General features: G+C 50.3%; 2 protein-coding genes across 2 annotated transcripts; both read right to left on the bottom strand.

Moving 5' to 3' along the window:
* Positions 1-485: 485 nt before the first annotated feature.
* KRT3 (keratin 3) lies at positions 486-6,706 on the bottom strand. Its single transcript, XM_053557912.1, has 9 exons — positions 5,998-6,706; positions 4,491-4,711; positions 3,646-3,706; positions 3,203-3,298; positions 2,736-2,900; positions 2,201-2,326; positions 1,678-1,898; positions 1,280-1,314; positions 486-814 (listed from the first exon to the last, which is right to left on the bottom strand). Exons 1-9 carry the CDS (start codon positions 6,631-6,633, stop codon positions 525-527), a joined length of 1,851 nt encoding a protein of 616 aa, XP_053413887.1. The 5' UTR covers positions 6,634-6,706; the 3' UTR covers positions 486-524.
* A 10,840-nt stretch (positions 6,707-17,546) lies between these two features.
* On the bottom strand, positions 17,547-24,890 carry KRT4 (keratin 4). Its single transcript, XM_053557911.1, has 9 exons — positions 24,327-24,890; positions 22,512-22,726; positions 21,378-21,438; positions 20,906-21,001; positions 20,194-20,358; positions 19,820-19,945; positions 18,603-18,823; positions 18,339-18,373; positions 17,547-18,231 (listed from the first exon to the last, which is right to left on the bottom strand). The coding sequence occupies exons 1-9, from the start codon at positions 24,813-24,815 to the stop codon at positions 18,044-18,046; spliced, it is 1,596 nt and encodes a 531-aa protein (XP_053413886.1). The 5' UTR covers positions 24,816-24,890; the 3' UTR covers positions 17,547-18,043.
* Between the last annotated feature and the right edge of the window lie 214 nt (positions 24,891-25,104).

Here is a 25,104-nt window from a genome sequence, read left to right as displayed (position 1 = left end):
TGCATGGCCCAAGCTCCCCCCTAAGGACCAAGAGGCCACACAGCTTCCTAGAGTGGCCCCTCAGCCTTCTACTGAGCTACAGCCAGACCTTACAATGGACAGTGGGGACAAACTGCCTTGGTCTCAGAGGAACAATAGTCTAGGTGCTCTGTACATCACAGAGCCCACGTGCAAGAGGTGGTGCCCAGAGAGAACACTCAGAGGCCTGGTATGAGACACAACGCGCTTTACTGGGGAGGCTGAAGGGGCAGAGGAGACTGTGTGTTACAAACATCAGAACCGTGTGACCGTCCCCAGGGGACCTCAGGGCAGAAGAAGGGGGTGGCTGAGGCCACAGCCAGACAGCCAGAAAGAAGAGAGCCGGAAATTCTCTCATGGTGGGGCTTGGCCAAGGATCTGGATGGAAGAGAAAGAGGCCCCCAGCTTTCGAGAGACAAAGAGCAGCGCCCCTGGGAGACGGGGACGGGGGGTAGCACTAGGGGTGTTGCTGATGGGGATGGAGGCGCTGGGCTGACGTGCGCTCTTTATCTGGAGCAGCGCTGGGAGGACTGGGAGAACTTGGCGCTGCCGGCCCGAGTGCTGCCGGAGTTGAAGCCTCCGCCGCTGACTCCACAGCGACCCCCGGAGCCAGAGCCAAAGCCAAGGCTGCTGCCGAACCCGCTGGCGCCACCGAACCCAATGCTGCTGCCCCCGCTGCCGCCGAACCCGCCGCCGCCGCCCAGGCCAAAGCCGCCGCCCGCGCCGCCTCCCACGCCGAGGCCACCGCCGTAACCACCTGCCGAGGCCGAAGTGGCGCTGTTGCTGCTGACCACGGCTGCAGGGAGAGAGGACAGAACAGTGATCAGCGCTCCAGCACCCAGGTCACTGCTCCATAATTAGCTGATGATCCCCTGGTCCCAGGATCGTGGGGGTCAAGGATGCTTTGCACCTGATGACCTCCATGACTTACTCGAGCCCACGGTGTGAAGTTATGTGAAGTACCCAGCGGTTCCTCCTACATCCGCCAACTCTTGATGACCCCCACCCGGGGAGGTTTTGCAGCCTCAGAATTCCTCCTCCCGTTAAGGGCTCCCTATTGGATATCTCCCCACTGGCAGGCCAGACCTGTTAAAAGTGCTCTGAACCCAGAACAATTGCAGAAGCCCATCTGCTGCCCCTCCACTCTCAGAATACCCTTCCAACTTCCACAGGAATATTTTTTAATTGGTTGCTATATCCCTGTGTTAATGCAAATATTTCAGAATTAACTGTCATTGTCACGGATACTTTGGCTACTTACAGATGCTGATGGCACTCGGGCACTCTCCAGACATCCTGTTTGAGAAACCAAAAGAAGGATGGCGCCATCACAAAGCACATGTCCAACAAGTCCAGGGATCAAGGTGAAGAATAGCAACCAGAACTGAACTCAGAAGCCTGGCAGGTCAGTAAGCTTTCTCCACCCCTCTATGGGCCAGAACAAGGAGACCCTACAAGCACTGGGGGTGCAGGCGCTCTGGCTACCAGTGCAGGGAGTGGGCTGGTAGAGACAACTGGTTCTCTGCAAGGCCTGTGGAAGACAGGGGCTTCCCTATATATAGCAGGTGCGGCCTCCATCCTCATTTACTTGGTCACTTATCTGGCCCTTGACGTGTGCTTTGGGGCAGGGAGTGTGGGGAGATGGGACTGGAGGCCCACCTGCTCTCCTCGCCCTCCAGCAGCTTGCGGTAGGTGGCAATCTCCACATCCAGGGCAAGCTTGACGTTCATCAGTTCCTGGTACTCCTTCAGCAGCCGGGCCAGGTCGTCCTTGGCCTGCTGGAGGGCAGCCTGCAGCTCTTGAAGCTTGGCATTGGCGTCTTTGAGAGCCACCTCCCCATGCTGCTCAGCTTCCGCAATGGCCGTCTGCAGGTTGGCATTCTGGGGCAGAAAGTAGAGGGATAAGTCCAGTAAGAGGATCCCAGGCCCTCTGCGTCTTACAATGAATTCATCTTAAAATCACGTAACATCTCCCCTCCCTTAGCCCCACCATCTCATCTCTATTCATAGAGATATTGCCTCATGGATTAGCCAGCCATCTAGACTGGCTTGATGTTTGAACTCTCTGGAAGCTGATGCTGCCTGAGTTAACTTTCAGAAGTCCATTCCAGGCTAGGAGTCCTGAGGTCCTAGCCCCCACCCTCGCCAGTTAGCCCAGGCACCTGCACCTGTGGCCCTCCCACCTGCTTCTTGATGTTCTCAATCTCTGCCTGCAGCCTCTGCATCATCCTGTTGAGCTCCATGATCTCGCTCTTGGTGCTCCTCAGGTCATCCCCGTGTCTGCCGGCCGTGGTCTGCAGCTCTCCCAACTGGAAAACAGAAGGGAGAACGTGGTGCTGCTGCAGCTCCACCTGACTCACTAATATAACCCCAACATCACCCGCCAAACTTGGAGAAAGTCAGTGAGCATTTGCTAAAATGATACTGAATTGTGTTTCAGCAGAGACATTTCCAAGGCATCAGGGAAGAGAACATCTGGCTTGTTGTGGTAGAAGATTTTCCCACCCTGCAGTCCTTGAGCAAGGTAGATTCTGTCCCACCACCTCTGCCCAGGGGGGAAGACTTTCTGCAGCAGAACACCTGTTAGAGAGATGTCTCTAGAGGGTAGAACCAAGAGGAGCTCACCCAGTGACTGCTGGGAACACGTCACCCAGCTATCCCACAGGCCATAGCCTCCGAAATGTCTCACGGCTACTCTGAAAGATGTCCAGCACCCACCTTGGTCTGGTACAGGGCCTCGGCCTCAGCCTTGCTCCTCTGGGCAATGTCCTCGTACTGGGCACGGACGTCAGCTATGATGCTGTCCAGGTCCAGGAAACGGTTGTTGTCCATGGACAGCACCACAGACGTGTCACTGACATGGCTCTGTAGCTGGGACAGCTCCTGCCGGCACAGAGGGGGCCTATTCACTTTCAAGGGATCTGCAGCAAGCACATAGAGGCCTGGAAAGACCCGCAATGAATGGTTTCACTCACTGACTCTTAGCTCTAGTGTACATCTGCCCCACCCTGGTCCAGCCACTCGGAGAACTCTTGGTCTGCAGCCCATCCTACGGGATCCCTTCAAGGGGCCTCATGTCTAGGCTCATCCTAGACAGCCTTCTGGAGCCTAGATGTCAAAATGTCTCAGCCTCAAATCTGGAAACCTCTCACCCCACCTCACCTCTTTATAGGTAACATCCTCACCGCATCATAAAGGGTCCTCAAGAAGTCGATCTCATCCATCAGGCCATCGACCTTGGCCTGAAGCTCCACCTTGTTTATATATGCAGCATCCACATCCTGAGAAGACAGGAGCACAGAGGCCTTATTCCTCGAAAGATCAAACAACAAACTGCACCGAGAGAGACAGGGAGGACCAGTGCTGTTCTGGTACTTGTCTAGGACTAGTCTACAGGTGAAGGGGCAATTTGATTTCATTGGGATGGTTTAAGTTTAATCCCACCCAAAAGCTAAAGACCAGTAAACTGACTCTTTTAGAGATCTTCCATATTTAGATACACCTGGCTTCTGTTTACTGCTCCAAAGGCCTGCACTCGGCATCTCTGTGGCAGTGGAATACGGAGATTCCCCCAACCCAGCCAGAAACCTGAAGCTACTAGCCCAGAAACCTCACACACAGCCCTTACCTTCTTCAGGGTCACAAATTCATTCTCAGCAGCTGTCCATTTATTGATTTCATCCTCATATCTGTCAGAGTAGAAAAGAAGTAGCCAAGTTTGGTTTTGAGGTAGCTGTAAATACCACTATTCCCAGAAACCCTGAAAGTTCATGTCTTCCTTCCCTTCATCTATCCTGCTGCCCTTAGATCAGTGGTTCTCAACCTGTGGGTCATGACCCCTTTGGAGGTCGAACGACCCTTTCACAGGGTCCCCTAAGACCATCCTGCATTTCAGATATTTACATTACAATTCATAACAGTAGCAAAATTACAGTTATGAAGTAGCAACGAAAATAATTTTATGGTTGAGGGTCACCACAACATGAGGAACTGTATTAAAGGGTTGCAGCATTAGGAAGGTTGAGAACCACTGCCTTAGATGAACACAGCCTCTTTACTACCTCCCTATTAGGGGAACCAACCACCCAATTTGCCTAGGCAAACCATCCTGGTTTTAGTGCTGAAAGTTCTACATCCTGGAAAACCCTTGAGTCGCTGGTGAAGCTACTGGTTGGTTGTGGTACCACGAGTTGACTCAGAATCTTTCTGATCCGAGAACCAGGATCTTCCCCAACCTGGCTTCCCCAGCTCCAAACTCATCCCTCCTTCTCCACTGTTTTATTCGTAAAGGGCTATGCTTGGAGAAGAAAGGCAAGAGGGAAACTAATGGACCAAGCTGTCCTCCACAAAGGTAAGGAGAGTGGAACAGGCCAGGTGACACCACTGCCCAGCAGTCAAGAGGAATGCAGAAAGGACTGGGGCTCTGAGACAGGATGGCCCACAGCATCACCCGACTCCTGCCCTGTCACCCACTTCTTCTTGAAGTCCTCCACCACCTCCTGCATGTTCCTCAGCTCTGAGTCCAGACGCCCTCTCTCCCTGAGGATGTTGTCCACATAGCTCCGCAGGTAGTTGATGTGGTTCTCAAAGAGAGGCTCAAGATTGTTGGTGCCTGTGATGGAATTTGTGCCCTGCTGTTGGAGCAGGTTCCACTTGGTCTCTAGGACTTTGTTCTGTTGCTCCAGGAACCGCACCTGCCATGCATAGGGGAAAGCGACATCGGGCAGCACTCATAGCAGAGGAGAGGAGGGCCTTAGCTCAGGTAGGACTGGGTGTCTGTATCCCATGGTCCTCCAGCACAAAGGCCCAGAAAGGAGGCAAAGAGAGGTTCGTACTATGACTAGGGAGATTATGGCCAGATGATTGACCAGTCAGGACACTAAAGATGCAGCACGGTTTGGAAAGTTATCAAGGAAGGCGAGAAGGGCAGAGGAAACTGGAAGCAAGGGAATTATAAAGATGACCCCTTCCTGCTCCCAAGAACTGCATGACTCTATTCCAAGATCAAAAACTACAGTGCATTCTGCTAAAATGTACATGAATCCTAGCGCTCTGGGAGGCCCAAGCAAGTGGATTGTCTGAGCTCACAAGTTTGAGACCAGCCTGAGCAAGAGTGAGATCCCATCTCTACTAAAAATAAGAAAACTAGCTGGGCATTGTGGTGGGCATCTGTAGTCCCAGCTACTCAGGGGACTTAGACAAGAAGATTGCTTGAGCCCAGGAGTTTGATGAGGTTGCTGAGCTAGGCTGATGCCATAGCACTCTACTCAGAGCTACAGAGTAAGACTGTGTCTCAAAAACAAAAAAAAAACGTACATGAACCTCAAGAGCATCATTTCCACCTAAGACTTCACTGACACTCCTGCCCTTCAAAAACTATGACTCACTGGGAAATGACACTAGCTGACATGCCATAGTCAGCAGGACAACACCTCGTTTGAGCCTGGAGGAGAGGCAGCCCTGTGCCAGCTGTCCTGGTCTGCAGAAGCTCACCCTTCTCTTCCTGATGAGGTTGACTGAGGGTACAAAGTAAGTTTCCCACTTCTCCACAGCTCCTTGGGAGTAATGTCCTACTTATGCCTCCTTAATCCCTTCTCCAGAGCCTCAGCTTCACTTGCATGGCACAGCGACATGTGGAAAAGGGCCTCCCAGAAAGCCTCAGAGGACAGCTCATGTTTGGAAAGATCCATTCTTACCAATGGCCATGACCCTTGCCTTGGGCTGCCAGCTCTGCCAGCCCAAGCCTGAATAAGACAACTGGTAGGAAACATGAATGTTCAGGTGTGTTTGGGTCCAGACAGGGGACCATTTTCTTTTCACAATTCTTCTCACTTACCCATGTGGATAAACTTCTCAGCACCCTAGAGCTCTGCCTGACACCCAGCCATCTAACCATCCAGAACACATTAAAACACTGTGTCCAAAGGTCAAATTCAAAGTCCCCAGCTGAGGAATGGGAGCCCAATCAGAGCTTCATTACCTTGTCGATGAAGGAGGCAAACTTGTTGTTGAGGGTCTTGATCTGCTCCCGCTCCTGGGCCTTTACTTGCCCAATCTGGGGGTCAATCTCCACGTTCAGAGGCTGCAGGAGGCTCTGGTTGACAGTCACTTCCTGGATTCCCCCCGGGAAGCTGCCAGGCCCACCAAGCCCACCAGGCCCACTAAGCCCACCAAACCCACCAAGGCCACCAAGCCCACCAAACCCACTAGCTCCACCAAACCCACCAGCTCCGCCAAGCCCACCAGCTCCACCAAACCCACCAGCTCTGCCAAAGCCACTTCCCACTCCTCTGCCACCACCAAGGCCACCTCCATAACTTCCCCCAAAGCCACTTCCATAACCACCTCCAAAGCCACAGCTGCTCCGCCCTCCACCAAAGCCACCAGCCCGGGAGCCACCACCTGCCACACTGATAGAGATGCTCTTGTTGCCTCCCAGGTTGTAGAGGCTGCGACTGCCAAAGCCACCCGCTCCACTGCGGAGCCCACAGGCCCCTCCACCGGCTCCCCCGGAGCGAGCCACACAGCTCATCCTGCTGCTGCCGGAGACCACGGCAGAGCAGCCGGAGAAGCCCTGGCTCCCACCACCAGATGTCTTGCTGGCTTGTCTGTTCATGGGGAGGAGCTTGGTGAAGAGAAAAGCATGAGACAAGGTGGGCCACTGAGAGCCAGAGGCAGAGGGATGGGAACTGAAGACTGCAAAATGAATCCCTTTATATACACTTGAGGAGGTTGTTGGGCTCTAACGAAGGAGAGCTAATTAATCCCAAATATTCATGGGTTGGGTTTGCCTCTAAGGCAATACATTAGTTCCAGGCTATCAAACACACCTTGAAAATAATCTGAAATGGTAAAAGAGCTAGGGTGGCAGCTCACCTGGTGGGGTAGTGCCTGACGTTGCCCCATGCTTAGGCATGGCCACCTCCTAGCTCTGTCTGACAGACCTTGGAGGCTTGCTGGCCTGCCCTAGGTGCCCAGCAGCCATCTCTCTGCCTATCAGCTGCCCCCAGGCCCTGCCAGAGCTGTGCCTCACTCTGGAAAAGACGCAGCCCTGGGCCAGCCTTGGGGATGAAGTGGTGGTCCCTCCTTCCCCATTTCTGGAAACGAAGTCTAGAACTGTCACACATCTGCCCTCTGGGGTCTCACTCTATGCCAAGCTTTTAGTTCAGGAGCCAGTGGCTTTTTGGTATACGACCACCTTCTGAGAAAAAGTAAAGTTAACACCTATACATGTTGATCAGACATTGGCAAAATCCAACATGCCAAATATGTATTTGTTCTGAAAGCTTCCCAGAGAAACTATACACAATTACCCATCTCATGGCTTCTCTGTGGTTTCCTTTCTTGCTCACCACATTTTGACATTTACCTGGTGTTAGACCAAGTCTCAGGGAACAAGAAACTCAAACATCAACTCAACATCAAATTCACCATATATTTACACATTACCCACCATATGCCAGGCACTGTGCAAGGCCCTGGAGACCCAGTCATGGGCCAGGGGCCTTGCCCTATGGCCCAGCCATAGGGACCCGTATGGGACCATTCTTTGGTGAGGGGTGTGCTCCCGAGAGCCTTTCCCCAGCCCAGGAGGCCCGGTCTGGCACCGCTGAACATGTCTACTTGTCTGACCCCAAAAGCCTGAGAACCTGTCAGCCTGGTGTTTTTCAGACACTCAAGCACTGCGCTTGTTTTGTCCAAGAGGAAATCATCCATATAACTCTGGTGCCTGCCAAATGAGGGCAGGTCTTTTCTGTTCTTTCTGCTGCACATTAGACCCAGTCAAGGGTATAGCCCATGTGGCCTTGGTAGGAGGCTCCTCAGAGTTGGGGAAAAGGAGGAAGGAACAGAAACTTCTCCAACACTCGTTGGGTGTGAGGGTGGCCAAAGAGGAAAGGAAGTGAAATTCTTCCATGGCTTGGTTCTCCCATTTTGTCCTTCTCTCTTCCATATGTTACCCCCAGGCTATGCAACATCTCGGCCCCTTCCCCAGGATAAAGTCTCAAACTTCCCAGGAGCTCACAGTCTCATTGGTGTCCTGGATCCCTTGGACAAAGAACACAGTGCTCTGCCAATAATAGGTGTTCAAAAGGTTGGTTGGTTGGTTAAATGAATGTCAATCAATCAATTATTAATGAATTAACAAAGCCCTTATACTAGATTACAATCAGACAAAACTGGTTGAAGCTGTTCAACTCCTATTACATGTGGTGTAGACCCCAAGCTAATTTGAGATTATTTTAAAACAAAGAGTATACAGACTTCTCAAATTTGGTGTTTAGATTTAGAAAAATGTACATACAAAATAAGCATCACTTCCTCCCCAATAGAAAAAAATGTAGAATCACAGAATCAAGTTGAAGTTGCCCTTTCCATCGTTAGGATCCCCTCTCCAGCATTTCTGACTTACATCCCTGGTCTTCCAATAGCTGCTGTCTAAGGCTGAACAGGATGTGAAGTCAACCCAGACCCCGAGGGTGGCCGCACAGACCCCTCTCCTCTTCTGTCCCAAACCCAGGGCTGGACCAGATCCTCCCCGCAACTAGCCATGACCAAGGCTTTTGAAATTCTCTGTGTTTCAACATCATTATCTGTTAGAGATGATCAATGATCTCAGCCCCTCTGGATTGCACAGGAACATAGCAGGATGAATGAAACCCATCACAAGAATTAGGCTGTATTTTTTCTTTTAATATTTAAGAAGGCAGCATGGAGGGCCTGCCTGATGCCAGACGGAAGTGAGGCTGCTGCATGGCCAGATGTGGAGGCTCAAGTCCAGGGCAATGGCACTGTAGGAATGCTTAAGCCCATGGTGAACCAGGTACCTTAGTGCCTCCAGCATGGGAGATCCGATCCCAGCCATTGTCAGAGCCCACTGATTCTGGACCGTGCTGGTTGTTCCTTTGAAAGAATTAACTTGAGAAGCAAAGTCACAACCACCGCTGTCATCAGCTAGTCCTAGCTCTGAGACCTCTCCAACAGATGGTAAAGAGTGGGGAAAAGGGCATAATGTACACTTATCCTGGGGGTCAGGGTAGCAAAGAAGACGTGACTTGGTACTAGAGGGGACGGGGAACAAAACAAAGACTGGGGCATACATTACAGGGCCAGGCTACCAATTTTGACGGGAGTCACGAGTGAAGAGAGTGAAGGCAGGGAGGATGGATCAGCCCCAGGGCAGTGTAGCCATAGCTGGGCTGTGATTCTTAATGACTGGGCCCAGCCCTCTGAATCTGGAAGACCTGATAAATATTTTGAGAAAACAGAGTTGGCTTGTGCTCACCCACAATACCTGGATTATCTGAAGTTATTAACTCAATATCCTAAGTACTTCCTCCCTGGAGAAAAGAGTGAGTCACTAGATTGCAATGTGTAAAATCATCACCTCGCAGGGTGCTGCAGCCAGGACGCTCTCCAGCCCCCTCCCCTCCTCAGGGCAGACGCCACCTGGCCTCTCCTACTCTTCAGGATGCCCATGCAAGATAATTCATCAAGGTGGCGCCTGTGGCTCAGTCAGTAGGGCACCGGCCCCATATACGGAGGGTGACGGGTTCAAACTCAGCCCTGGCCAAACTGCAACCAAAAAATAGCCGGGCGTTGTGGCGGGCGCCTGTAGTCCCAGCTACTCAGGAGGCTGAGGCAGGAGAATCGCTTAAGCCCAGGAGTTGGAGGTTGCTGTGAGCTGTGTGAGGCCACGGCACTCTACCGAGGGCCATAAAGTGAGACTCTGTCTCTACAAAAAAAAAAAAGATAATTCATCAAATCTCCCAACTTGCCCAGGCCAGCAAGGCACCACCCTGACCAAGGAAGGTCCTTATGGATCTAACTTTAAAGTCTCTGCTCCGTCCAGTGGGGGCCTGACTTCTCCTCATGGGGTCAGTGAGGTTGGGGCTGGCAGTGGCCTCACTCACCTGTCCATCACTGCATGGCGCCCACACCTCTCTGGGTCAGAAGACCCCTTTGAACACAAAAAAAATTATACGACCTTCAGACATGTCAAAATTTCCACTTTTAGTATCCTTTCAGAACACACATTTTTACTATGAATTCAGCAATACTTTTTTGTTGTTATTATTGTTTTTTTGTTACCCTCGGTAGAGTCCTGTGGCATCACAGCTCACAGCAACCTCCAGCTCTTGGGCTTAGGCGATTCTCTTGCCTCAGCCTCCCGAGTAGCTGGGACTACAGGCGCCCACCACAACGCCTGACTATTTTTTTTGTTGCAGTTTGGCCAGGGCCGGGTCTGAACCCACCACCCTGGGTATATGGGGCCAGTGTCCTACCCACCGAGCCACAAGCACCGCCCAAGCAATACTTTTAAGTAAAAATGCATTTTATAATCACATATACGTGCATGTAAAGATATGCTGTTCATTCAGTCTACAGACCCTGGCGTATGTGTAACTCCTCAGAACCTTGCGGTACTGACCCAATAGCAACCCTCAAAGGGGCCCTCAGCCTCTGGTCACAAACTTCGGCTGACAGACTGGGCAGTGCTGGGTTTGATTCCCAGCTTCCTTCTTACATACTGTACAATCAAACACAGGCAAGTTATTAAATCCCTCCAAACCTGTTTTCTTGTCTGTAAAATGGAACTAAGGACAGACTGATCATCCATTGTTTTTGTGAGAATTGAATTAAATAATATATGGTAAACCCTAAGAAGGGTGTCCAGATATAGCTAACCCTTGGAAAACACTGGTTATTATTTTGTACTTGTCATTTTGTGTCACTTTGGGATGGGCTTCTGTCCTAACATGAGAATAGGGCATGTCCTGTCGCTCTGGAAAAAAATTCAGGTTAAAGCAACGAATTAACTGTTTCTGCAACAAACCAAGTGCCCCTGGTCAATTTTCCCTGCCTCTATCTATTCATGTGGTGAGTACTTGCTGAGACCTTATTGGGTTTGGGAGGGGGAGGGAGGGTTGTTTTTTGTTTTTTTATTTTTTTTTTTTTTTTTTGAGACAGAGCCTCAAGCTGTCGCCCTGGGTAGAGTGCCATGGCTTCACAGCTCACAGCAACCTCAAACTCCTGGGCTCAAGCGATTCTCTTGCCTCTGCCTCCCAAGTAGCTGGGACTAACAGGCACCCGCCACAACGTCAGGCTATTTTTTTTTTTTTTGGTTATACTTGTCGTTGTTGTTTGGCTGGCCCGGGCTGGATTCGAACCTGCCAGCTCAGGTGTATGTGGCTGGCACCTTAGCCGCTTGAGCCACAGGCGCTGAGCCTGAGACTTTACTGTTTACCAAGCACTGTCTTAGGCACCAAGAATGCAATAGTGGACAATAAAGGAAGCTCTTGTAAAGCGTACACGCCAGTAGGGAACAGAGACAGACAATAAAGAAATAAACGCATAGTGTATCAGGCAGTGAAGACGCTGAGAGCAGTGATGCAGGAAAAGCGAGGTAGGCCTGGCAGGGCGCTGTTCCGTAGGGAGCCCTCCAAGTGGGCCTCGGAGCATCTCTGAGTGCAGTCAGGGAGTAAGGCAGGCCGACGGGGAAGGTGTCCCAGGCAGGTGCAAAGGCCCTAAGGCAGGAAAGGGGGAAATATTCAAGGAACAGCAAGGGGCACTAGGGCTGAAGCAGAGGGAGAGAGGTAACTGAGACAGGTCTGTGGTGTTTGGAGACAGATCGCATGGCCACTAAACAGGCTGGCTTTTACTGGAAGAGGGCAAACATTAAAGGGTTTAAGCCAAGATGAGACTTGAGCTGACTTTTTAAAGGATCCGTCTGGCTGCTCTGTAGCACAGAGACTGTAGAGGCCAAGGGGGAACAGGGTGGGACCCACTCCACCTTCCTCACCATCTACTTTTAATAACACACTTTTCTGCCTTCAAAATAAGCTGCTCATGCCTGTAATCCTAGCACTGTGGGAGGTAGAGGCAGGAATTGGGTTGGGGAATCACTTGAGGTCAGGAGTTCAAGACTAGCCTGAGCAAGAGAGAAACTCTCATCTGTATAAAAAAATAGAAAAATTATCAGGACGTGGTGGCACACACCTGTAATCCCAGCTACTGGGAGGCTGAGGCAGGAGAATCACTTGAGTCCAGGAGTCTGAGTTTACTGTGAGCTATGACCATGCCGCTGCTCTCTAACCTGGGCAAGACTCTGTCTCAAAAGAAAAAATTAAAAAAGAATAAACCAAAGAAACAGCAACCACAAAGCACTTAATAAAACTGGGTGGGGGGGGGGTAGGATTTGCCCTGAGTAAGCCTGTATTCATGTAAGATTCCTCTGCATGGTAAGAACTGTCCATTTGTGTGTGTGCTGAATCATGTTTGTGGGTCGTGCCTCCTCAAACCAGAGACTTGTACAAAGCAGAAATCACATCCTTGTCCTCACCAGGAGAATCCCCAAAATATCCTAGAAAGTTATTAAATAGTTCGTTTGAAACAAAAGATAAAGGGGAGGTGGAGAAATCTCCCCATTCAGTAATTGTTTAACCTGGGGAAGAAGAAATTTACATTTATTTCTCCATGCAATAATTTAAACAGCATGGATCTCCCTCCAGTGAAAAACTTGAGGGAATCCCATTGGACATAAAGCAAAGGGTATAATCATAGGAGGAAAGAAGGTGACCATGGGACACTGTAAGTAATTTAAGGAGACTTAGAAATAGCAATTCATAGCCCCTGGCATATGGAAGGCACTCAACAAATATCAAAGGAATGAACCGCTGTGGGGATGAGAGACAATTCCGCCAGAAGAGAGAGAAATGACAGGGACCCCTTAGTCCCTGGAAATACGCCCTCTGAGGAAACCAGAGGGAAGAGCAGCAGCGTGGTGACAAGGCTGAGCATCACAACTGCATGGAAGGGGAGTGAGGCACCTGTGTGGTGGTTCCCAGACAGGAGTCCAAAGCACACCACAAGCCTCAAAGCCACCCAAGCATGTGGCCCGAGAGTTCCCTCCTCATCTCTCTCTGAGCTTGTTCTCTCAGACACGCCTTATTCTGAGCTTGTCTAAAAGTCTTAGAACACAAAGCCCAGACCAAACAGACTGGGCAATGGGTCAAACCACAATCCTCCAGAGCCAGTTCTGACCCACCTGTGAGGCTGAGACAGGAGGATCTCCAGAGCCCTCTCCCACCACTCCTTGCCCTCGGCTTAGGGAGGCCAAGCTGGTTAGGGCTCACGCACATACTGTACTGAGCCATACTTCCCTGCCTTCACTCTAGGATTCCTGCTGCCTAGAACACTCTTCTTCTCTACACCCCTCACCCCAATTCCAAGTCCATGCCCCTTTGACCTGCTGGCATCAGAGGTGTCACCTCCTCCAGGCAGCCTTCCTTGAATCCCTAGCAAAAGGAAATGCTTCTCCCCTGTGCTTCCAGAGCTTTGGCGCTTACATATACCACAGCTCTTAACACTCTCCTGCAAGTGTGGAAGTCTGTATTGAACATGTCTGCACTCCCCATACTCAGCATCATATTCACATTAAATCACCCTCGTCAAGGGCAAGGACCACACTGCAATAAGATTTATATCCCTGTGGCCCTGCCTAGGTGCTCAACAATGTATGTCAGGCTGGAGCAACTCCCCTCACTGCTTTCAGAGGTGGAGAAATCCCAGAAGGAGGTCTGGGACATTCTGGGCTGACGGGTAAATGCTGCAGCCTCACAGGACACCGCACAGAGAGTGTCCTCAAACTCCAGCCTGAGGCGGCCTAAGGGAGACAGAACATCAGGGAGAGCCAAAGGCTTAGAGCCACTCTGAGGAGACTTCTGGAAGAAAGACTTCCTTTAGCATCTACCTGTCCTTCAAGAGCTTGCTTAAATGCCACCTCCTGCCTCCTATGATTGCCAACCCCCTCACCCGAGACGAGAAATAATTTCACCCTCCTCTGAACTGCCATAGCCTGTCCTTATAACTCCCAAGGGCATTATCATGTCTATTGAAAATGCCTTGAAAGCAGAGTCTAACTCTTATTTAAATAATAGGTCCCCATTGCCTAGCACAGGCTAAACACTCAGTAAATATCTTTTCATTCAGTCAGTCAACATTTGTTAAATAGCTGCACTATAGCAAGCACAGTGGCCCTGGAATATTGAGATGAATAAAGTCATGGTCCCTCCCTTAAAGAATTTCTAGTTCAGTGGTCTATTGTATATGAATACATGAGTGGGTGGGTCGATGATGAATGAATGAATAGATGGAGGAATAAGTTGATGGGTGGATAGTGGATGGATGTGGGGTGGATGTATGGATATGTGGATAGATAGATGGGTAAAATGGGCGGATGAATAGGTGACCCATAGATATGTGGATGGGTGAATGGCAAATAATCCAAACCCTTTCTCCAAAACCCCTATCTAGCTTCTCATCTACCTTTTCCTAAATTTTTGAGGATCCAATACACAACACTTAGCCAGGTACGGTGGCTCATGCCTGTCATTCTAACATTCTGCGAGGCCAAAGCAGGTGGATTGCTTGAGTCAGGAGCTTGAGACCAACCTGAGCAAGAGTGGGACCCCATCTCCATAAAAAAATAGAAAAATTAGCAGGGCGTGGTAGTATTGCCTATAGTTCCAGCTACTCAGGAGGCTAAAACAAGAGGATCACTTGAGCCCAGGAGTTTGAGGCTGCAGTGAGCTATGATGATGCCACTGCAATTTAGCCTAGATGACAGAGCAAGACCTTATCTCAAAAAAAAAAAAAAATACATAACACTCAAAGTAAAAAAACTGCAGATGCTGAACAATCTTACTTTGACCTAAAGTCAACCAGAAAACCATGGGCAACAATGAGCCTGAGTCCTGGGGCTCCCACCATCAACAAGATCCTTCATGGCCACAGCTCTGTATTCCCGGCCTTGTCTTCATGGAACAAAGAGACTGTTCAGCTCCTACCTGCAATATGGCCAAAAAAAAAAAAAAACTAGAGCAGGTGCTAAAATGTCCTCTCCCTTCAACCTGCTCTTTTCTCTTTGTCCCTGGGTTAGCCCACTTTTACCATGTCCTGAGGGACCTCAAAAGAGGACACAGCTCCCTCAATCACTTCCCCAGACAGCTGTCTCACTAAACTCTGAACATCCACCCGAGACATGGGAGTTAGCAAGCCTCACTCTGGGGCCCTCCAGGCTTAGAACCCAAAGCCTGGGTCCCAACAGTGAGCTAAACCATAATTCCACAGTGCGACATTAAGTAAAACTTTCTTTGCTATATCCTTCTGATTTTACTGGCAATAAGAGAGGGAGACTTCAGAATGGTTGGTAAGAATTATCTGGAGGAGTTGCTTAGGCTGAGAGGAGCCTGTGCCAGACTGTGGTAGGGCTGCAGCAAAGGCTGGAAGCCAAGAGTTTCAGGGGTGGAGGTCAGGGCGGGTGAACCAAATAAACTGAACTAAAGATTCACCAGGCCACAGGTGGGCCTTTCAGCTGTGAGAAGTGAATTTGCTATACTCAGAGGGGAAGCACATAACAGAAAAAGGGAAGCCCAGGGTCTCCAGCGGGGCGGGTAACAGCAGCCTGTGGCTCTCTAATTCCCCTGAGCACAAGGAGCTGGCCAGAGTCCAACTCAAAGGATCTGGGAGAGGATGGCGCCCATTATCTCAGCAGGGCATTTCCCCCAAATAATCCCCTGTGGCCAGCCAGCTTCAAACCTGTGGATTAAGAAAAACCAGGTTCCGGGCAGTACCTGTGGCTCAGTCGGTAAGGCGCTGGCCCCATATACCGAGGGTGGCGGGTTCAAACCCGGCCCCGGCTGAACTGCAACCAAAAAATAGCTGGACGTTGTGGCGGGCACCTGTAGTCCCAGCTATTTGGGAGGCTGAGGCAAGAGAATCACTTAAGCCCAGGAGTTGGAGGTTGCTGTGAGCTGTGTGAGGCCACGGCACTCTACCGAGGGCCATAAAGTGAGACTCTGTCTCTACAAAAAAAAAAAAAGAAAGAAAACAATTCTTTAAAAAAAAAAAAAAAGAAAGAAAAACCAGTTTCCATGCCCCTGGACTGTTCCAGAAATAGAGGCCAACATGAGTGTTTCTCTTCTTTTAGGTAAAACAAAAGTCTTTTTATGTAAATAACAAAGACAAACACACTCATACAGTCATTTTCCCACAAATACAAACACATTTATCCGAAGACACCTGCATGCAGAGGCCTGGCTTTGCTGCATGTTCACTGAGTTCAACTGAGAAGCTCAGGCTGTGCCCACCCTCCTCTCCCAGGGTGCTGGGACCTGCTTCAGTCGCTCTCAACATGGCCAGCACAGCCTGCGACCTCCTGGGGGTGAGTTTAAGAAGCTCCACCCCTGTTTCCAACTCTCTAACTCCTCCTCACCACCCCAAAAACCTCAAAAATAAAAAAGCCAAGTCAGCATTTCCCCAGGGGAGGAGCACAGTGGTGGGAAGAAGTGAAGCCTCCTAACTTCCTGTTCTGACACACGGGGCTCAAGCAGCCCTGAGACAATGGGGAGATTAGGGCCAGACTTGTGAAGGACAGAGCCAACCCAGGGAGCGGCTGCTCACAGCACAAGGCCCCTGCCCAGAGAGCACAGGCCCCTGAGCTCAACCCTCTGTGGCTCTGTGCCTTCTTTCTCAGAGGTGGGGCAGCCCCGAGCCTGCCTGGGATCTGTGCAAGGGCCTTGTGGGCAGCGACTGGCAAACCACGTATCCTTCTGTCCACACGGTAGGCCCAAGGGCCCTGCACTAGAGAAAACAAGAGTCTGCTCGAGGGTGGGGAGCATCAACTGTGTGGCAAACAGAAGAAGCAGATTCTGCATCTGCAGTAGGAGGCCCTCAAGTCAGACTGAGATGGGGAGCCATGAAATCCTCTGGGAAAGGGGTGATTGTGCTGCTTCAGGGATCTCCTGATTGGTAAAGAAAAGCATGTCCCCAGAGGCTCTATTCAGACCCCGCCTCTGACTGTCCTCCCCCTGCTCTGAAGTTAGGCAACTTCTCCCTCTGGTGCTCAGAGGACCCGCCTCACTCTGCCATCCTCCTGCCTCTCAGGGATAGCACAGACATGACCCCTGACTGAGCAAGTAGGGAGGAGGACAGCTCATGGAAGCTTCAGGAGGATAAGAGCCGGCACTCCTCCGCCCATCCACTGTAGCCTCCTTGAACCTTGAAAAGGTACCCAAAAGCCTTGTTGGTCCAGTGAGATTTAGCCCTGTGTATGGAAATAGGGAGGCCTTGCTAGATGCTAAGCAGAAACGTTCTCACAGCCTCCGTAACATCTTGCTCTATAGTGAATGGGGACCCGTGGACTGTCCCCACACACGTCACATGCCCCACGCCTGCAGACTTGGGCACCTTGACTCCAGGGTCAGCATTGAGATGGTGCTGCCCAGACAGGCCCTACCATGGGTGTATAATTGGTCATTTCTTGTGTCTGCCCCCCTGCCCTCTAGGCAGCCTCAGCCTCTATGCACGGTGCGTCTCCCTCAATAACCTGGGCAACCTGAGAAATTAGTGGATGAGCTCTGTCTGCACAGACAGATCCTTCAGACCCCAGCTTCCACTTGCACCAAAATTATCTGATTACACGGAATATTAGAGAATTCTCCCCTAGGGAACAAAGACAATTGCTCAGAATGAATGACAAAAGCGTTTTATTAAAGATTCACCTGAAGATGGATAGCGGCTGTGGGAAGAGCAGAGTGGGGGCCCTGAGTGGGTCTTGACGCAAGGCAATGGAGAATGAGTTTGGCCTGGCACAGATGAACATCCAGGGTCTAGTAGGAAATGGCACTGGACTGGGAGGGGACAGATGTGACTCTAATAATTCTGGAGGTGAAGCTCTTGGCCATTTTCTCCTCTGTCCATGGGAGGTGACAGGTCGGCTGACATCGATCCCATTCCAGATGGGTCACCAGGGCCAAATTAAGAAAAAACTACCAAACTCCAAAAAGGTAGAGTCTCCATCCCAGCACAGAGGATCCCCCTGACGCAGAGAGAGCTCAGAGGAGAGGGGAGGTGACAGTGGTAAGACAAGCTTCAGGGGCTTGGGGAGTGGAGCCAAGCAAAGGGAGCACAGAGACACCAGGGCTGGGCCTGGCTGGGCGCAGGGGTCTGCAGGAACCTCATCTTCTCTACCGTAAGGATCTCTTGGTCAGGGTGGTGGTAGAGACAATCTTGCTTCCAGAACTGCTGGAGACACCACCACCAAACCCAAAGCCACTTCCAGAGCCAGAGCCAAAGCCACTACCCAGGCCAAACCCAGAGGAGCTTCCTAATCCTCTGCCGACACTGCCAGCACTGGTGCCACCGCCAACCATGGCTGCAGGAAAGAGGCAAAAGACAGTTATTTCAACAAGGCCAACAACCAGGGGCCTCAGCCCAGACCGGGGTCAATGAACAGCCATGGCAGGGACAGAAGGTACTTACAGATACTCACAGCACTCTGGTATTCTCCAGACATTCTAGTGGGGAGAGAAAGAGCAGTGAGCCATGAGTCCAGAGCTATGCTTCACTCAACAAGCAGGTCGCCAGCACCTAGCCCATCCTGAGCCTCCAGATTTGAAGGGCTGAGTAGGAACCTGTCATCTACACTGCCCTGGTGCTCAAGGCACCGGTATAGCACTGAAGCAGGCAGCCCAGCCAAGATGCAAACTCATGGCCCTGGACCTCTTGCCCCTTTCCTCCACCCACCTGCACTCCTCGCCCTCCAGCAGCTTCCTGTAGGTGGCGATCTCGATGTCCAGGGCCAGCTTCACGCTCATGAGCTCCTGGTACTCCCGCAGCATCCGTGCCAGCTCCTCCTTGGCCTGGTGCAGGGCGGTCTCCAGCTCTGTGCGCTTGCTGTAGGCATCCTTGAGGGCGTTGTCACCACGCTGCTCAGCGTCAGCCACGGACGCCTGCAGAGTCTGGCACTGTGGACAGGGCATTGGACAGGCAGTCATCAGGGCCCTGCTTTCAAGGCTTCTTGGGCCAGCTTTCCCTGGGTTAAGATGTCAGGATTCTGTCTGTTCTTCTCCCCACCTTCTCTGACTCTTCTGCATTTCATTCACTGCAGCCAGAGCCCGCCAGTGCCCCCACCAGATTGATTAGCCCAGCAGTTCTCAACCTGTGGGTCGCTACCCCTTTGGGGGTCTAATGACCCGTTCACAGGGGTCGCCTAAATACATCCTGCATATCGGATATTTACATTACGATTCATAACAGTAGCAAAATTACAGTTATGAAGTAGCAACAAAAATAATTTTATGGTTGGAGGTCACCACAACATGAGGAACTATATTAAAGGATCACGGGGCTCAGCACCTGTAGCTCAAGCAGCTAAGGCGCCAGCCACATACACCAGAGCTGGCGGGGTCATATCCAGCCTGAGTCTGCCAAACAGCAATGACAACTACAACCAAAAAATAGTCAGGTGTTGTGGCGGACGCCTGTGTCCCAGCTACTTGGGAGGCTGAGGCAAGAGAATCGCTTGAGCCCAGGAGTTGGAGGTTGCTATGAGCTATGATAGCACATAACTCTCTACCCAGGATGACCGCTTGAGGCTCTGTCTCAAAAAATAAATAAAAATAATAAATAATAGGGCAGCGCCTGTGGCTCAAAGGGGTAGGGCGCCAGCCCCATAAGTCAGAGGTGGCGGGTTCAAACCCAGCCCCAGCCAAAAACTGAAATAATAATAATAATAATAATTAAGAAAGAAAGAAATAAAGGGTCACGGCATTGGGAAGGTTGAGAACCACTGGATTAGACGAAGGTGACCAAATCAGTGAATTAGAGCCAAGGAAAAGATCTGCTGAAAAGATATGAGTGTGGCCCTACAGGTAACCTCAGGGTCTTCAGGCCTGATGCTTTATCCACGTGTTCACTATGGAGACATCCACCTTCACCTCAGCTGGAAGGAGGACACCTACCTGCTTCTTGACATTCTCAATCTCAGCCCGCAGCCTCTGGATCATTCTGTTAAGCTCTGCCATTTCAGTCTTTGTGTTCTTCAGGTTGTCACCATGTTGATCCACTGAGTTCTGGAGCTGCTGGACCTAATACCCAAGGAGACACAGGGAACCACGAATAGGGTCCATTCTCAAGTGAATTCAGAATATCCACAAGTGCCATGGACAACACAAAGTGTCAAGGACTCCCAAATCGGAGCAGGATCAGCAACGCCTGGGAGAATTTGTTGGCCTCCAGCTGCTCTTGGGCTCGAGCTGATGATCACCTGTTCACAGACAAGAAGAGCAGACCCCCCAGAGCCACTTGCATCCCCTGAGAAATCCGCACCCCTCACCTTGGTCTGGTACAGCGCCTCGGCCTCAGCCTTGCTTTTCTGGGCGATCTCCTCGTACTGGGCACGGACCTCAGCGATGATGCTGTCCAGGTCCAGGCTGCGGTTGTTATCCATAGAGAGGACCACAGATGTGTCGCTGACATGGGTCTGCATCTGGGACAGCTCCTACAAGGCAAGTATCTCACGTCAGCCTCCCAGAAGAGTCTTCACTGACCTCTGACACCAGGCAACTGCTGTTTTCATGGAAATGGCCATGATAGGGCTCAGATGGAAACAGGGATGGCATTGCCAATGTGTAGGAAAGGGAGAGAGGGGTAAGTTTCCAGGCAGAAATCAAGTGGTTGATGACCTCTCAGGACAGGAAAACAATGCTTCTAGTCTTCACTTGTCCCCAGTCATAAGCCACTCTACGTGTGATGTAGTGGGTGCTCAGTAAGTTGTATGGAAGGGAATAGAATGGACCCATTTCACCAGAATATGCTACCTAGTAATGAATTCTATCCCATGCAATCTTTAGATCTAATCACCTCTTCCAAAATAACCTCTGGTTTTACAAACCTACCACTTAAGTTTCTCTCTTCAAACCCTTCTATCGATGGCCTTGCTGAGAACCTATTGCCTGGAGTCCTTCAAAGAACTCTGAATCTCAACCAGCAGCCTTATGGATGGGGCATTCTCTTTCCCAGAATGGAGAGGTGGATGGAGCCCTCACCGCCTCATACAGGACCCTCAGGAAGTTGATCTCATCAGTTAGGGTGTCCACCTTGGCTTCCAACTCCACCTTGTTCATGTAGGCAGCGTCCACGTCCTACAAAAGAGGAAGAAAGGTGAGTGACAAGGGGCAGGAATTACAGTGGGAATGGGGGGGGGTAAGTGACCCCCAAAGGTGTTCTCAGCACCATTTAGGAAAGACTATATAGCACCAACCAAGGTGGTAGGGGGCCAGTTGTTAAATATTTGATATATTCTGCCCCTAAAGCTACCTGAAAACATAGAAATTAATTATCCAAATAAGCTTTCCTCCAACCTTAATTCCTTAGAATTAAGTGGTTCAGTTACCCACTTTTTTGACAGCATAGATATAGATAGCACCAGCTGAGGTGGGGAGGAGGCTGAGATGGACCAAACCCAGGACTTCAGGGGCCCCCTGAAGGCAACCCCCACCGTCATCCTTCGTCTCATACCTTCTTGAGAACCACAAAGTCATTCTCAGCTGCTGTGCGTTTGTTGATTTCCTCTTCATACCTAGAGATAGGAACAGGAAAGCAGAAGCAAAAGCCCACTGTGAGCCAAAGTTTCTCCAATCTCTGCTGCTAGTTTTCAAACCTTTGCAAAGATTTGGAAATATCCAGGTAGTTGGCTGCATTTCCTTTGTTCGCAGAGATACTCATTCGACCTGCCTCTAGTAAGTAATTACCATATGCAAAGTACCAGACCAGGTCCTGGTTTATCCAGAGACATGAAACCCAAGCTTTAAAATGACTGTTTTCAAGAGATGAGATGTGAGGAGAAGACCTAGCAATGATCTAATTCACCGGTTCTCAACCTGTGGATCACGACCCACAGGAACTGTATTAAAGGGCCGTGGCATTAGGAAGGTTGAGAACCACTGATTTAGTTGATTTTATGTCCTTGGAAAGGCTGTTCTTTGCCCATTTTGGCAGATTAAATACTCAGGAACCTGCCAACACTCCAGTTCTTTCTATGTGTTGTGTAGATGAATTGGGGGACTGGTATTTATCAGTCTCATCCCCTATTGAGCATAAGAGCTGCTATGCGTTGCATGTTCACCATACATGCTACACTAGACTACATGCTTTCTCTGTCTCATTTGATTTCATTTAATTCTCACAACCCATAGGTAGGAATATAATGCCCATTTTGAAGATGAAGAAAACCGAAGCCCCAGAGAGGTTGAGCAACTTACCCAGGGTCTCATAACTAGTAAGCGAGGAATCAGTATTCAAACCAGCTCATCTTCTCTACAAACTGTCTTCTTCTACAAACTGTCTTCTTCTGAACACACTATACCACTTTTCATTTGTTTTATTGGTTTGGTTTCTGATCTTGTTAGTATACAGCAAACCCAGATCCCTGAATCTATCACTAATTTTCTGTTTGGGGCAACTCATGGTTACTAGACCTCACCCTTTAAAAAACGACTATGTGAATATAGAAAACATACTAAAGGACCTTCCTGGTCCCCTTAGGAGCTCTTCAGAGCCTGGGATCCTAAACCGCTGGGGAGGAGTCTGGAGAGCCTGGGACATGATTATGTAGATTTGTTGGATGGCGTCCCTTCCCTCCTCCCCACGTACTTAGTCTTGAAGTCCTCTACACTGTCCTGCATGGTCTTCAGTTCAGACTGCAGGCGCCCTTTGTCATTGACAAAGGTATCCAGCTGATGCCTTAGCGCACTGAGGTAGGTCTCAAAGAGGGGCTCAAGGTTTTTGCTGGACGTGGTGGTCGTCTGCTGCTGGAGGAGGTTCCATTTGGTCTCCAGGACCTTGTTCTGTTGCTCTAAGAACCGCACCTGTATTGGAAAAGGCACCAGCCAACTAATGAGGGCCTGAAGCTTTGGCAGGTGGACCAGCCAAGTCCAACACCAACCCAGTCAACCAAGCCAGCCAGGCAACCTAAGAGCCACCCAAGTTCAGCCACCAAGTTGTAACTCCAGGGCATTATTCACTAGGATCGGTGTGAGCTATGTGTGTTGTGGAGACAGAGCACAGCCAGGACCTGACGGTGCAGCAAAAGTAACTACCCGACCATAGGAATCTAAAGGCCCAGGCATGAGTTACTAAAGAATAACATTGAACTTCCACATAATAATAAAAGATAATAAAATTAGGAGATACTCCAGTCTGAAGGCTATTGCGTTCAAAGTGGTCCTGACACGGGCAAAAGAAAGATAAATTCACCAAAGACTTTTAAAATAATCTTACTTATCAATGGACCTGGGGTGTCCCTGTGAAGCTCTGCACAGCTGAGTATTCTATCTATGACCAAAAGCTTGTACATAGTCTGAATCTCAGGTAGACTCCATTCTGCAAGGTTCTTTTCTAAACATTCCCTCTGTGCAAGGTCTTGGCACATAAGCCAAGGTAGCAGCCTAGCATGACATTGCCACTTCACGTGCTGCAGAACTGAAAATAAAGGAAGTCATTTTCAAAACAATGACATTTTGAACCGAAAAAGTGAAATGAGGCAAGATGAGAGAAGGAGGCACCAAAGAGCCCCTCTTCCTGCTGTCATGTCTGTATGTCCTATAGGTGCAATAAAGCCTCCTTAAGCTACTATGGGTTTGTTCAAAGCAGCAGGAAGAGCAACTATGCCCCCTCCATCTACTCCAAGGTTGTTCAATCTTGCCCCACACGTCTAGGAAGCCAAGATTTTGCTGCCTGGTGAGCTGGGGCAGCCTGGACCCAAGTGCTGCGCCCACCTGTCCAGTCATTAATCTCTGGATGACTCATGTCTCTGAGGCCAAACTGCTCCTTATCATCAATCATACTTGACTGTAATTGAGCTTAAAAGACTTGAAACTCTGGACCTTGCATGATAAATAAAGTTGGGCAACAAAAACAAAAGAGAGACCCATCTCTTCCTCTCTTTGAAGAAACCCAGAAATGAGCAGTTTTTCTCAGATTCAGGGTAAAGAAAAATAAATCGCCCAAGGTCCTAGAGAGACCTGGAATCTGCCATTGGAGTTGGCTTTTCATTTGCACAGTCAGCTTGGTTTTCTTCTGCTTGGAGGACAGAAGTGCCAAGAGTTAAATTATTCACAAAGTTGACTGCATTATTTCCAAAATCAAAATCTGAGAAAAAGCAAGGAAATGATGAACCCACTTTATAGCTGGGGTGACTAAGGCTGGAAAAGCCAAATGATATGCCCAGTGTCACTCAGCTTGTCTAGGGGACTCCAGACATTTAAGTGCCTTGAGTTTCCTATCTTCCCCTAAGCCAAGGGACAAAAGAAAAGGCCTCAGAGTAGTGGTTCCCTTCAACAGCTGGAAAATTGAGGCCCAGAGATGTTCAGTGGTTTTCCCAAAGCCTTTGGCAGGCTCCGGTCTGAGATGCCAAGACCCAGGAACCCTCGTTCTACCACACCCGCTCTGGCCAAGGACACAGCTCACCTTGTCAATGAAGGAGGCGAACTTGTTGTTAAGGGTCTTGATCTGCTCACGTTCCTCAGTGCGGACTTTCTGGATCTCAGGGTCAATTTCCACATGGAGTGGGGTCAGCAGGCTCTGGTTGATGGTGACCTGCTGGATGCCCCCAGCAGGACAGGCGGGGAAGCCAGAACCACCTCGGCCACCAAAGGAGCTCCCAAATCCACCACCAAAGCTGCCAGCACTGAAACCAGTGCCGAAGCCTCCAGCACCGAAGCCTCCAGCACCCCCAAAGCAGGCACCTTGTCGGGATCCGGCCACACTCATGGAAATGCTCTTGTTCCCTCCAAGGTTGTGGAGGCTCCTGCTGCCAAAGCCCCCGGAAGAGCAGCGGCCTGCACCCCCAGACACGGAGGCTGAGCTGAAGGCAACCCTCCTGCCCCCACCTACAACTGCAGAGCCACAACTGAAGCCTCGGGACCCGCCTCGGACACCCTGCTGTCTGGAAATCATGGCTGCAGAGAGGAGAGTGAACTGGGAGCGATCAGAGAGAAGCGAGAGGGGCCAGGCCAGTGAATGCTGGAGCCCTCAGCCTGGGTCTCTTATATGTGCTGGAGCAGCAGGGCTTGGTTGCAGGGGCATAAAAGGAAAAATCTAAAACATCCCTGGGCTTGGCCCTTGGCACAGTCCCATCCTTCTCACACCTGCTGAGCATGTCACCAAACACACCTACAGAAGTCATTCGGAGGGCACAGGTTAGGGATCCCATCACACTCCCCTCCAGAAGAACCTGAACTAGCGC

Source organism: Nycticebus coucang, chromosome 12, assembly GCF_027406575.1.
Source record: "Nycticebus coucang isolate mNycCou1 chromosome 12, mNycCou1.pri, whole genome shotgun sequence".
Taxonomy (NCBI): domain Eukaryota; kingdom Metazoa; phylum Chordata; class Mammalia; order Primates; family Lorisidae; genus Nycticebus; species Nycticebus coucang.
Note: the sequence above shows the minus strand (reverse complement) of the source record. Positions and strands in the feature narration are given on the sequence as shown.

Bases quoted from the DNA above. Each gene is read 5' to 3' on its own strand.
- KRT4 (XM_053557911.1), bottom strand. From the start codon at position 24,815: ATGATTTCCAGACAGCAGGGTGTCCGAGGCGGGTCCCGAGGCTTCAGT. The intron at 20,359-20,905 runs GTGAGGGCTCCA...CTTGCCTTGTAG, and splicing joins TGAGGGTCCTGTATGAGGCG to GAGCTGTCCCAGATGCAGAC. The intron at 18,232-18,338 runs GTAAGTACCTTC...TCTTTCCTGCAG, and splicing joins CCAGAGTGCTGTGAGTATCT to CCATGGTTGGCGGTGGCACC.
- KRT3 (XM_053557912.1), bottom strand. From the start codon at position 6,633: ATGAACAGACAAGCCAGCAAGACATCTGGTGGTGGGAGCCAGGGCTTC. The intron at 4,712-5,997 runs GTAATGAAGCTC...TATGCATGGCAG, and splicing joins TTGCCTCCTTCATCGACAAG to GTGCGGTTCCTGGAGCAACA. The intron at 3,707-4,490 runs GTGGGTGACAGG...CTACTCTGACAG, and splicing joins GTGGAGGACTTCAAGAAGAA to ATATGAGGATGAAATCAATA.